This window comes from Leguminivora glycinivorella, chromosome 7, assembly GCF_023078275.1.
Source record: "Leguminivora glycinivorella isolate SPB_JAAS2020 chromosome 7, LegGlyc_1.1, whole genome shotgun sequence".
NCBI classification, from domain to species: domain Eukaryota; kingdom Metazoa; phylum Arthropoda; class Insecta; order Lepidoptera; family Tortricidae; genus Leguminivora; species Leguminivora glycinivorella.
Window position 1 is genome coordinate 16,685,091 of NC_062977.1, and position 14,605 is coordinate 16,699,695.

The window sequence follows — 14,605 nt, forward strand, 5'->3', positions numbered from 1 at the left end:
TTTAATATCAAAATATTGGCTCAAAACACAATTTTTACAAATTATATTTTTTTGTCGGCCTCGACGTAGTTGTGATCGCTTCGCTGGCTAAGTTTGTTCGCATGTTGTCTAATTATTTCCAAATAAAATTACTAGATGACGTTGGTGGACTAGGAAAATGTCACATCCGTTTCGTTGTTCATTAATATAATATACTTAGTGATAATAAACCTATATGTTGAGCTCAAATACGTTCAACAAAACGCAATCATTGTGCCAACAGATGTGACATCCATGTCACATCACAAATGTCATTGTATGCTTTATTGAATATTCATAATATGGATATTAAATATTTTAGAATCGCAGCAGCAATGCGAGTAGAGATACAGAATTAATAACTGTATAAATTAATAATTGTATGACCAATGACCTCATACATAAAATTACCAGTTTAGGTGACAGAAGGCGAATCCAATTTGTAAACATTAAATGTGCTAAGGAAAAGAATCTTTCCGATTTTCAACGGGACACGGCTGAAGAGGCGAGCTGGTTTCGACTGCGCCCATGCATCTCAATTGTCCAGAAAGTTCATTCGATAATCATTTTGCTTATAATAATCTGAGTAATCACAGTGAATGGTTTGACAGTATTTCAGCTAACATGTAGAGAGACTTGCTAGCTTCGTCGGTCAGGCTTCGTCTTGGACACAACGCGGATAGTTAGGCCGCCAGGTGTGACACTTTGGATTACGTTTTACGTTTTTATAATAAATTAATGATAGTTTGTATTGTTTTGGTAATATATTTTCTACTCGTATACTACTCGTTTGGTACTCGTATAAACCTAAACTGAGATAATAAATGAATAAAAGGAAATAATTAGTGAAACTCTGACATAAGTAATAATTAATGAGACTAAATGCGTTTTCACATTATCCGATCCGATATCGGATGTAGGACTGATACCCCATACATTACAGGCGCTATCTTGGATTTTTCCCATTTAAATCCTTCCGACATCCGATATCGGATCGGATAATGTGAAAACGGACTAAGACAATAGATACCTTGTTAGTGTTATATACCTATGCCTATGTATATCCCACCAAAAACAGTCTGTTCAAAATAGCCGTCTTGATGGAGCTGCTTGTTTATCTCTAAAAAGTAATGAAATCTACATAAAGTTCCTTACTGCGATTTCTTTATTATTATAGTTAACTAGCCTTTGCCCGCGGCTTCGCTCGCGTTAAATTCGAAAATCTCTCCACAAACTTCCATCCTCCATTCTAAGGAAGTGGGGGGATATAAAAAGAGACAAAAAGTAGCCTATGTCACTTTCCATCCCTTCAACTATCTCCACTTAAAAAATCACGTCAATACGTCGCTCCGTTTTGCCGTGAAAGATGGACAAACAAACAGACACACACACTTTCTCATTTATAATATTAGTATGGATGTTGTGTGACTTGGCCGTTGAAGTGTAGCGGTGCTGGCGACAGATTGGTGCAATGGTGTCATGGAGCACCTGGTTATAAACTTCTTTAATACCCTTGTGTATAAAGAAGTTTATAAGTTTCATATTCGATGGTCCGAGCTAAGGTTCGTAAAGCCATGAAGCCGAGCTGATAATCATTGTCGCTAAACGCCGATCGAAACACAGTCTGAACTGAAGTGGGTGATAAACGTACGATACGAGCAGGTATGCGTACTTATGGCTCGACGACCTTTTTCGATTGTGTGTCACCGTAAGTACGCGTAAAAACCGCTGCGCATAGTAGTCGACCATCCAACGCGTACTTGCTCGTACGCCTATCACCCACTTGACGTCGCGCCAACACTTTATGGAAAAAGCGGGTTTTCGACAACTACCAATAAGATTTTAGACATTCAAAAATCTTCAATAATACTCAACTGTTTCGGTCGCACTCGTTCAAATATAGGATAGGATTGGTATGAGCGAGACGGTCAGGAGATTGATTGTCAACATGATATCTATCATAAACACCGTTCGAAATGGCCTCATTAAAATCTAAATTTTAAATATATTGAAAGTAATATTACTAATCATTGACGTCACGCTCAAAATGAAAGAGATAGAAAATTTGACAGTATGGTACTCTTTTGCATGATTGTCATAATTCAAAATAAGAACGATGGCTTGCGTTGTAAACAGGGACTGAAACATGACACGGGCCCCTAGCGTCATCTATATACTTTTCACTGTATCACTTGTAATGCCGTTGAACTACCGCGTGCGTATTTTAAAAAAAAACGACATTTTTATTCAAATGACACTCTTAGTGACATCTAGTGACATAAATTTACGGCTGCCAACGGGGTACGGTATTTAATATGGACTCTGCTGGTCCTTTATAATCGTCCTTGAAGTCGAAAGTAGATAAAGGGCGAGTCGCACAGTTTCTCGTCAGTCATTCACTAGCTGTCGCCGAGCTAATATAAGGAAGAAAATGGACGAATTAAAAGTGCATGTAAGGCATTGATTACTATATGAATTTCAGTCTGGCCATTCAGTCGCCGAAGCAGTGCGTAATATATGTCAGCGTGTTGCTCCTGAAGTTGTGTCTGAGGCCACGGCGAAACGATGGTTCCAGCGGTTTCGTAGTGGCGACTTTTCATTATCAGATCAACCTAAGTCTGGTCGACCGGTGAAGATTGATGTAGCCAAATTAAACCTTAATTGAAGGAGATCCGAGGCTAACGAGTCGTACTCTTGCTACCGAGTTAGGCTGCTCTCATGTCACCATAGAAACACATTTACACGAGTTGGGAAAAAACTACAAATACAGTGTTTGGATACCGCACGAACTTGATAGAGATCAACTAAACCGCCGTGCCGATATCTGCATACAACTTCTGTCTTTTCGCCGCACATTCAACTGGTTGGACCATCTTATCACTGGAGATAAAAAATGGGTCTTATATATAAACCACACACGCAAACGTCAGTGGCTAGCTCCAAACGAAAAAGGAATAGAGGCACCAAAAACAGAGCCTCACCCGAAAAAAGTTATGCTGTCCGTTTGGTAGGATATTCATGGTATTATTCACTGGGAACTCCTACCAAGTAGAATGACTGTTACCGCATCAGTATACTGTAATCAGCTTGAAAATTTAAACCAAAAAATCTGTCAGAATCGTCCACAGCATGCTAAAGTTTTTTTCTTACACGACAATGCTCGCCCACACATTGCAAAAGTGACTCGGCTAAAGCTATTGGAGCTAGGTTGGAAAGTGATACCTCATCCACCGTACTCTCCAGACTTGGCACCTACGGATTACGCATTGTTCAGATCGCTAAGCAATGCCTTGAATGAAAAAAAGTTCGATGATCAAGCCCATCTACGACAGTAAATGCTGAGTTTTTTGAATCTAAACCTAAGAACTTCTTCGCCGATGCTATTCATTCTTTACCAGAACGATGGAGACAAGTAGTAGATAACGAAGGCCGTTATATTTTTGACAAATGATTACTTTCTTACCAACCCAATAAAAGTATACCTACTTTAAAATGTTTTTTTGCTGTTTTTAGGTCATAATAAAACATCCTAATATTTTATTTCCGTTAATTGGACAATACTTAATCATATGAGACAGACTTTAAAAAAAGGGTCAAGTAGCCTATTGGACAGTAGGGATGTAGTGGACGCACCGCCAGTGATCCACTTCTCTCCCGTGTCTGTCCCATGTCTGTATCTGTGTCATCTGGCGTACTTGACAAATATGCAAGTGTGGACGTGTCCTAGTCACGCAAACAATAGCAAACATCCTTTGAAAAAAAACCTACTTTCGTTGGATTGGCTCGAAACACGTAACTTTAATGCGTGACAGTACACAGGGAGGGGAGTGCGAGCTTCGCCTCAAATTGTTACCCACGCCACTCGTCTTTTTTGACCTCCTTTAAACGCCTGTTGCATAAAATACTATTGGGTTGGTAAGAAAGTAATGAGCGAATCATAACCAATATTGTAATTTTTATTTAATTTATTATTTTAATCATTTATCAAAAATATAACGGCCTTCGTTATCTACTACTTGTCTCCATCGTTCTGGTAAAGAATGAATAACATCGGCGAAGAAGTTCTTAGGTTTAGATTCAAAAAACTCAGCTATGTAGTGTCGTAGATGGGCTTGATCATCGAACTTTTTTTCATTCAAGGCATTGCTTAGCGATCTGAACAATGCGAAATCCGTAGGTGCCAAGTCTGGAGAGTACGGTGGATGAGGTATCACTTTCCAACCTAGCTCCAATAGCTTTAGCCGAGTCACTTTTGCAATGTGTGGGCGAGCATTGTCGTGTAAGAAAAAAACTTTAGCATGCTGTGGACGATTCTGACAGATTTTTTGGTTTAAATTTTCAAGCTGATTACAGTATACTGATGCGGTAACAGTCATTCCACTTGGTAGGAGTTCCCAGTGAATAATACCATGAATATCCCACCAAACGGACAGCATAACTTTTTTCGGGTCAGGCTCTGTTTTTGGTGCCTCTATTCCTTTTTCGTTTGGAGCTAGCCACTGACGTTTGCGTGTGTGATTTATATATAAGACCCATTTTTCATCTCCAGTGATAAGATGGTCCAACCAGTTGAATGTGCGGCGAAAAGACAGAAGTTGTATGCAGATATCGGCACGGCGGTTTAGTTGATCTCTATCAAGTTCGTGCGGTATCCAAACACTGTATTTGTAGTTTTTTCCCAACTCGTGTAAATGTGTTTCTATGGTGACATGAGAGCAGCCTAACTCGGTAGCAAGAGTACGACTCGTTAGCCTCGGATCTCCTTCAATTAAGGTTTTTAATTTGGCTACATCAATCTTCACCGGTCGACCAGACTTAGGTTGATCTGATAATGAAAAGTCGCCACTACGAAACCGCTGGAACCATCGTTTCGCCGTGGCCTCAGACACAACTTCAGGAGCAACACGCTGACATATATTACGCACTGCTTCGGCGGCTGAATGGCCAGACTGAAATTCATATAGTAAGCAATGCCTTACATGCACTTTTAATTCGTCCATTTTCTTCCTTATATTAGCTCGGCGACAGCTAGTGAATGACTGACGAGAAACTGTGCGACTCGCCCTTTATATACTTTCGACCATAGAAGATTCTAGAACTCTCTCAAAAATTGTATGTGGAATTCAATCGATCGCTCATTACTTTCTTACCAACCCAATATTTTTACGACCATGAACCATAACACTACTAGTTCTCTAGAATAAATTTCGTGAAATTCACAGTTTTTCCTGTATTTTGACGCAAAGGTTTGCACTACCAGCGCCCGCGCCAGCTGTCCAAAGCCGGCCCCAGCCGGCCTGCCGGCACCCACGCAGTAACGTTATAACAGTGCGTTGCCATGGTTACAGAGCCAAACAATGCTTTTTAATTTTTTTCGTTACTACGTAGGTGCGCGGGAAGCCGGCGGGGCTAGCTTTGGGGAACAGACTTTTATGTAGGGTTTTAAAGATCTATGATGCACGACCTTGTAAATGACGAAGAAAAGTTCGAGAGTAGAAAAAATATACAAATTGTGTGATTCTGAGGTTTTATGTAAATACAGAAAGTTTACTGGATTTTTGAATTATTCATAGTACTTAAATCCTTTTTGCTGAAGTTAACCGATAGTTATTTCAGTTCTTAGCTACTTTTTATATTGCTAACAAACTTGCGAACTAAATATTGTTAGTATAGAAGTACAGTAACTTCGGAGCAACGTAGGCGTCTTTGCAGTCATTTAAATAACTCTGATAAAACTTTGGAATATCATGTTCTTATGACAGGTATGAGTATTTTGGATTTGTTTTTATAGTAGCTGAGAAAACTAATTAGTTCATTGAATATGATTATATCCCTATTCATTGATGATGTTGACTAAACATCAATATAATGTATGTATTTAATAAAAAAACGAATGCAAACATGTCATATACATTGCATGACATTGGCATATTTAAAAATAAGGGTAGTAAGTATAGATCCAACAGATAACCACCAGTGTACAATGATAATCAACACACATGTAAAAATAAATGGTAACATATTTCTGCAAAGTTGAGTATCTAACTAACCTTGACATACAAACAGTCTATTAACGTTTGTAGGTTGGTTCTGTTGTTTATAAGATATAACCTAAAGCATATTAGGTAATAAAATGAAAATGAATTTACTTTATGGGAGGAGGTACATTATTCCAGCATTTAGATGCTGTAACATAGAAACTGTCCTTAAATGAAATAAACAGATGTATTTTATTTAAGGACAGGAAAGGAGTTACTCAATCCAGATGGACAGAATCTGATTAATGTTAGTATTTAATAGCAAAACGTGAAGTAGGTTAGTATGATACCCGTTTTTGTAATACAAAAATGCTTCTAAGCGCATATTAACTGTCACAGAACACAAATGCAACCGCCGTGACAGCTGACATAGTTGCATGTCGGTCGTGTCCGAGACATCCAGCGCTCACACAGGAAATTCGATTCCGCCCCTGCTGCCAACAAATTGCAACTGGACCCACACACTTCCATACTTCCGCAGCTAAAATACAGAACGCTAAAAGGATTGACCTAGAAAAGGATTCACTGTTTGCATGGAGCATTGAACATTTCATAACAATATTCGCTTTGGCGTTCTCTGTCAAAACTCTTTATAAAGCGTGCAACGGACATCAAACTGGCCTAAAATTGTACCTTTGTTCTGTGCGGGTCCAGCGAACTACGAGCACTTGATGCTGATTGTTCACTTCGTTTAGATAGAAACATTTTGTATGTTTGTATGTAAGTATATAGGCAAGGACTTTCAATCCGGAGGTCGCGAAATCGATCGCCGAGCGTAACGTCACGTTCGAAATATGAAACCAAACAAGTGTAACGATTGAAGACCCGTTTTAGTGTTAAAAATTACGAATAAAAATGTTGTTAGTTGCAATCAAAATGAATCCCATATTTTCAACCTTACTTGTATTTAGGGAATAAATTATAAGCCCTTATTTTTCACCAAATCTAGGGTGAAATGTAAACAAATAACTTGAACAGTACGCCAATCCATCAATTTCACCTGCGACGAAGGCTGTTCAATTTTGCGGCAGTTGCCAGTTGAGTTTAACCACAACAACAAAAGCACTTCAGTGAAAGCGGGAAACAGGAATAAAAAATAATGTTTTTGCACAAGCGGTTTATCGGCACAAGATTTGTGTGGATTTTGTGGCTTATAGGTAGTACATTATTATTATAGTAACTCTTGATATATTTTTGCATTGTAAACCATCTAAAATGTGCATGATTTTTAAATTCTAGTTTAACGGTGTAGCGTAATTTAAATTAGGCATAGTTAAAAATGAATTGTACGTTACTAATGCACTTCAAACACCTACATCAAAACCTAAATATACTTACACCACGCTTACGTTTACTTCACGCTTGCACCACGAGGTACTTATTGTACATACATAATATCTTCATACCTAACTAAATTGCCAGTAAGAATCACTGAAATATACATAAAAGTTCCAATTGGGCCTTACTTATATCATATCAATTTGTATCTTTCTGAACACGAATTCATTTTAACGTGACTATGCGCGCATTTCAATTTATTCTAGACATGTAACTACCGATTTATTCTTATAAATTCCAAGAATAAGCACTACATGCCTGAAATATATTGAAAGGCGCCATTTCAGTCACGTGCGGCACGTAGCCAGGCCTACGTGAGTACCTACAGAAACACTGATTTGGTCCTTACCCTTTTCCACTCAATCGCTATTTATGACTAATAAGGTATGGACGCTTTGGGTAGTCCGATTAAATTATACATAGGAACCTTTGCACGCATTGTTTACATTGCGATGAATACAAAATGTAATAAAGGTAAATACGATAACAAATTGTGTGTGGTTATGTTTGTATCACAAATTGTTTGAAGAAATGTCACGTTTGTCGTTGACTGATCGGTATCATTGCAATCTCTTAGGCCCGATTTAGACGGCGTGCGAACTCGCATACGATTTTAGTTACATTGCGGGCTGTTGAGGCTACATACAAGTTTGCACAGCCATCAAATACCGCAATGTAACAAAACTCGTATGCGAGTTCTTGTACCGTCTAAATAGGCCCTTATTCACAATTATTATACGAATACGGCAAGTCTTGTGTTCTAAACAATAATATAAACATGAGCATTTAATCTTTGTTGTGCTCAGCTTATATTGCACGAGTTGTGTCTTATAAATAAATTGATGTAACGCCCGCCCACTTAGTTACAAACTTAATAACCGTAAATAAACTTTTCCCCTCACTACCTCGGAAACACGTGTTTTGTCCTTTAATACCAGCGGGTAAAAACGCATTTTATCCACTAGTGGGTAAAGTAATTTGACCTTGAATAAAGTCAAATTAACTGCTTTAAAATTGATAAAAGCAGGTGAATCTAGTAATAAAGATGATTTACCATCTGTGGAACTACTGGAAGCAGTGATAAACGCATTTTTTGCGTTGTAGTTTCCTCGCTATAGTGAGGGGAAAAGTTTTGTGTTACACTCGGGTGCAAATGTATTTTACTTCTCGTGTGTTAAAAAACTCGCAAGTTCAGGATTCTATTCTCGAACCACTCGCTTCGCTCGTGGTTCAACTATAGAATCCTTTCACTTGCTCGTTTTTCAATTCCACACTCGGCGTTAAAATACAACTTTGCCCCCTTGTATATCAAATAACTATTACCAATTCGTTTGTCAAATTAATTTACTACGCCATTGTGCACCAGTTATACTGAAGCATTGTAAAATTCATTAATCAATTACGGGAATAATTTAATGGTGTGCTCAGTGCCGACAGTGTAAACACTAATATTGGCGCGGGGAGCGCTCCAAAAATGATTGACTCGGATCGATGTTTGTTGGCTCATACAAGTGGTTCGGAACCGCTTCGTTATCAGCTCTATTTCGTTACCTTCTGAACTTGTCACTTTCGTGACATATTCCGTCGGTCTAGTCAAGGTCACAATTTGTTATCGCCTCGACGACAAAACGTGATATTGGTTAACTTCAATTCGAAGTCAAGTATTCCTCCCAATTTATACGACCCAAATTTAATAAATGCTCACTTTCTTACTATCCCAGGAAATGATAAAGCCGCGATCTCTGAACTTACCTTTTATGAATTTAACCGTTACAGTTCGTCTATATTTAGCTTTCAACATGTGAATAAAGAGTGCGTCAATGACTAATTTTTGGCCAGGCTGACTGATTTGTCAAAATCTTCACTTTTATATTTTGTCCACATTTTATATATAGGTATAGTCCAGTGTATAATTTTTTTTTCTTCATAGCATAATTACCTAGGTACATAAGTTAGTGAAAAGAGTATGTTCCCATATTTATTCATAGAAGGAGTAGAATTCTAACTGCAGAATAATGTGTGTTACAATATGTAGACGAGCACAGTGTTACTAGTATTTTACCGATGTCCACATTACGAGTTAGCAAAGTGACTATACTGTACTAGCTAGGGTTTGTATATTGACGACATAATTTATATAATGACAATTTATTTAGTAACCGGGTCCACACAGGGCGAGGCATGTTGCGAGGCAATGTGCTCGCACAGCAACTATTTAATGTAGACGCGCCTCAGCCAAAGCATGTTGCTCGGCCGAGCAAAACTTGCGTACTTACAACTAATGACGAAACAGGATAGAACGAAGCGGTCCTGGCCCCGTAGCCGAATGGCATTTCTGCGACGCGAAACGCCGCAGAAATATAGTCTGGCTCTGTCACGCCAATACGCAAGAGCGATAGAAATAGATAGCTACGAAAGACATATTATCGTGAGCGTTTCGTGAGCGATTGTGCATTCGGCTACGCACACTGAGACCAAGTATGTGTGTGAGACGTGGGCCTCAGGGCTCCGGGGACATGTCGTGACGTTGGACTAAACTTGTTTGTTCTTGTACCACTTTGTTGCCCAACTAATCCCGCTTGTTACGTAGATAGTCGTACTTTGATACCTAGTTAGTGAATTATTTACACGGAACATTATCCCTGATTCCAACTTTAAGATGATAAGTAAGATACATCAAATATTAGATCGAGTTAAATATGGTTCTTATATACTTTTATAGACATACATGAACCGTATTGGCACTAGTCAACACTGACGTAGTATGGAGTTTTGACACTGTCTTTTTGTGATATTTGTTTGATACAGATAAGTATAATTATATCCGATCGAAATCGTATCTAGAGCTAATATTTGATCTTAACAATATCTGAAAGTTCTAATTACATCTACTGTTAAAAAATATTGAGAAATAGACTGAAAACAAATGGGTGCGGGCATTTTCAGAATTTGGATCCCCCCAATTAGCGTAAGTTGTTAACAAAAATTAACTCGCTGTCAGTTTTGTGACGACAATTAAGCATAAAATCTGTCTAAAAATTTACTCTTTTTTCACATTCTGAATGTAGATTATCGTTTAAAGTTTACGTAATTAACACAAAAACAATATTTTTATTGAAATTGCATGCTTAATTATCGGCACAAAGCTGACATTGAGTTAATTTTGTTAACGACTACACTAATTGGGGGGTCCCAAATTCTGAAAATGCTCGTGCATGCCTATTTTTTGTGCCAGTTTGTTTTGTATTCTTAGAGAATAATTCATACACTCACTGACTTCTATTTATTCTACTGTAAATATCTAGTCCCCGTGTGGAGACACGTGTCTTCTTCGATCACAATCACAAGTTGCTTTCAACAAACCAAATGTGGCGTTCCATTTCTAAAGAGAAAATATTCTTCATGATTTCAGCTGGAGTGTCAGAAGCGCTAGTAGCCTAGCGGTAAGTACGTGCGACTTTCGTTCCGGAGGTCGCGGGTTCGAACCCCGGCTCGCACCAATGAGTTTTTCGGAATCTATGTGCGAAATGTCATTTGATATTTGCCAGTCGCTTTTCGGTGAAGGAAAACATCGTGAGGAAACCGGACTAAATCCAATAAGGTCTAGTTTACCCTTCGGGTTGGAAGGTCAGATGGCAGTCGCTTTCGTAAAAATAAGTGCCTACGCCAAATCTTGGGATTAGCTGTCAAATGAGCCGGTCTCATGAGCCGTGCCAAATGCCGGGATAACGCAAGGAGGATGATGATGATTCCGCTGGAGTGTCAGATGAAACGTTCTTAATGCATTTGAAGCATGAGGACCCTTGTCAGATAAAGGGCCACAAATAACTCATGAACGTGTTCGATAAAGCATCATGTTTTGTTTTTAATTACATACATTGAAGCGTTAAATTGTTTCTTGATGACGTTAGTATTTGCGTTGTTAAAATATTTTGTTGTGAAACGTGCTGTTAATTCGTCCGCTACATTATTTTATATAAATAGTCAATGAAAATGTTGTTATGCCGCAAAATTTTTAAATTATATTGTGAATGGAGTTGGTTAATTACTCGTGATGTTCTCATTGATCTACATTTATTGAACAGAAATATGGTAATTATTCAACATTCCTTTCCGCTTTCATATTTTCTATACTATAAATACATTTAAAAAATTGGGGTGGAATAAAGTAAGCTGTATTTAATTGGAGCACTGACTTCTTAGAACCATTGGGCGTTCAGCTATATGTGAAGCTCAGCCTTCGGTCTTAGGGACTTCGGTTCTACACGGATGAGCAAATGCCTTGCCCTTTTCCTATTATTTGGGGTCGGCGCAGCAGATCATCTTCCTCCATTCCTCTCTATCAGCCGTCATTTCCATACTAATACCTTGTTAAAATAATTATAAGTATTAGGCTCGTTCACGACACGAACTATGAACTGTTAGGAATAAAATCCCATCAATGACCGAAATGAACTGAATCTTTCCGTGTCCTGTGAATCGGTCTTTGCTCATTTAGTTCAGAAAAAAAAAATGCTTTTTTAAGTGTCCGCTGTTAGGTTCCTAGTATAACTTATCTATGGTACTTGTGTCTCACTAGTAATGTATCTGTGGTACGAACTTTCTTCTATGCCAAGAGGGCGTCTTAAACAGAGTTGTTGATTTTGCTCTCTTAGAAATATATTATAAAATAATATTAGTCTTTTATTCCCATCATCAAACATCCCCTTAGTAAATTGAACAGTCCTTAAGTATGAAAGTTACCTGTCTCGCTCCTGTCTCTGCCAAGTCCACTTTGTTTCCCACTACCACTATTGGCACGGCCGTACTGGCTTTTGTCTCGTGAATCTGATCCCGTAACGTCCGCACCTCAGCGAAGCTGTCAGGATCCGTGATATCGTATACTAGAATAAAGGCATCCGCCGACTGCATGGACAAAGCTCTCATGGCAGGGAATTCGTAAGCCCCAGATGTGTCTAATATGTCTAATGTCAATCTGACGCCAGCGACGTTGAAGTCTCCGTGATGCATTTCTTCGATCGTTCTTTTGTACTTGGGGGAGAATGTGTTGTAGAGGAATTGTGTTATGAGCGAGGATTTGCCGACTTTAGCGGCACCTAGGACTACTATTTTGTGGCGCACTGCATTGTTGGTGAGGGTGGTACTACTGGCGACTGTCTCTTCTGTTCGCTCGGTCCTGTAACAATAGAAGCTGCAATCAGTTCTCCATTTCAAATATTTTTTTAAATATTCGTAATTATTGCAGATAAATTAGATAAAACGTTTACAGGAATTTATTCCCAGCGAGCTGTAAATCATGTTGCGTCGTGGATTCTTCTTCTTCTTCTTGATTAGGGGCTATGTAAGGCTTCAGGGCGCCTTATGTATCACTGCGACCATTTCTGATCTATTGTGATCGCCACCTACTACAACTCTCCATCAAGTCCTACAAATTCGAAGATTTGCGTCGTGGATTACATTAGTTTAAAACCAATTTAAAACTAAATGAAGGTAGGAACGATTTGCAGCTTGCTTCTAAAAAGTTAAATTTGACTGGAATCCAATTTATACGGATATCTTAGATAGCCACGTGTAAAAACCCTTAGTGCGTTTTCACATTATTCGATCCGATATCAGATTTCGGAAGGATTTCAAAATCAAAAATCAAAAATGGTGGCTTAAATGTACTGGATATCGGTCGTACATCCGATATCGGATCGGATAATGTGAAAACGTACTTGATATTGAGGAAATACTTCATAACTGTGTTTCTTTATACCGTGTCAAGCTGTCAAGATAAATGACTAGGAATTGAATTCCCAAATGTCGCTTCTAGGTGAGCCGCTTTTCTAAAGCGAATGATTATCATGCAAATCGGTCATGCGTAGTTCACTGAAATATGGCGGCGTCCTTCGATAAAACTCCGCGAAAAAAGCCACTAATGTATTCGGGCGATAGATAAACAATGAGGGTACCCGGTTCCTTATCTGGCGGGCTGCGAATTAGCCAAATGTCTAACATTATACAAGGTTTTTATTTTATCTCTTGCAATAACTTACGGTGTTACCTACAGCTTTTAATGTCATATTAAGCAACTTTTACTATGGAACCTGCCCTGAAATCACGAAAATAATTGGTTGCTTCATACATTTTAACTACAGGGTTAACCGGAATATTTGCGTCTGGTGGAGTAATAGCGTCTTTTGAAGATATCTTCTTAACGAAACATTTTAGAAATATTGCAAACCTCTACGTCCGAAGTATTGTCACCACACTTAAAATTTATACGGCTATCATATAACTAGACTTTAATAGTTTCATGTGCTCTGCCTACCCCTTTATGGGATACAGGCGTGATTGTATGTATGTATGTATCATATAACAACTATATTTCGTTTAGACAATATCTTCTGAAAACACATTTAACCCATTTGCCGGTGGATGCTATAGTATGTGTGGTTAGTATAATTGGCTCTGTTTAGCCTATATTAGGTATTATGAATTTGTAAATGATTTAGGTAACTAAAGAAACACCCTTTCCTGAAATGTGTTTATATAGCCTAGTTCTAAAATCACAGAAGCGTAACGAAGACATGAATTGCAGATTTCTCAATTATTTCGAATACTGACATTGAAGATAATGTTACAGCTAATTTGCGTAAATTCGAATTCCTTTTCCCAATGGAACGCATATCAAATGTTTACATTCAAGAATGAAGACTGTTTTGCCTTGTTATTTTTTAATTATATAGGAGGAATAACAATAATTTTACATGTGCAGTCAACCAATTGGAACCCTAGGCCACTCTACAACCATGTTAAAATGACAAGCAGTAAGAGATTTCTTACAATCTCATTAATATTTGAGTTGCAGGCGTCCATAGGTTACGGTGACCGCTTTACATCAGGCGGGCCGTATGCTTGTTTGCCACCGACGTAGTATAAAAAAAAATAAATAATAATAATAACGTCACTATTACATACGTAGTTCTACAGTGGCCTAGGGTTCCAATTGGTTGACTGTACCTAATAACGCAAAATAGACATAAATAACATTAATTGTATTAAAAAAGTTACAGCGCTTCAAAATGTTCATTTAAATTACTATATCCAAAACCTACATACATTTTCCTGGTTGTTTACCATCTTTAAAGTAACATAGGTTTTTAACACATCAATATCAATACCTTTTAATACATGCTAAGATAATAGAGAACTAACGATCCCCTTAA

At 38.2% G+C, this 14,605-nt stretch overlaps 1 protein-coding gene across 1 annotated transcript in view; it reads right to left on the reverse strand.

Annotated features, from left to right (window-relative positions):
• Positions 1-14,605, reverse strand: part of LOC125228346 (ras-related protein Rap-2b) — a 74,382-nt gene that overhangs the window by 12,992 nt on the left and 46,785 nt on the right. The window contains exon 2 of the mRNA XM_048132880.1: positions 12,138-12,570. Within this exon, the coding sequence (XP_047988837.1) occupies positions 12,138-12,570 (433 nt within the window). The remainder of the gene's footprint in view (positions 1-12,137; positions 12,571-14,605) is intronic.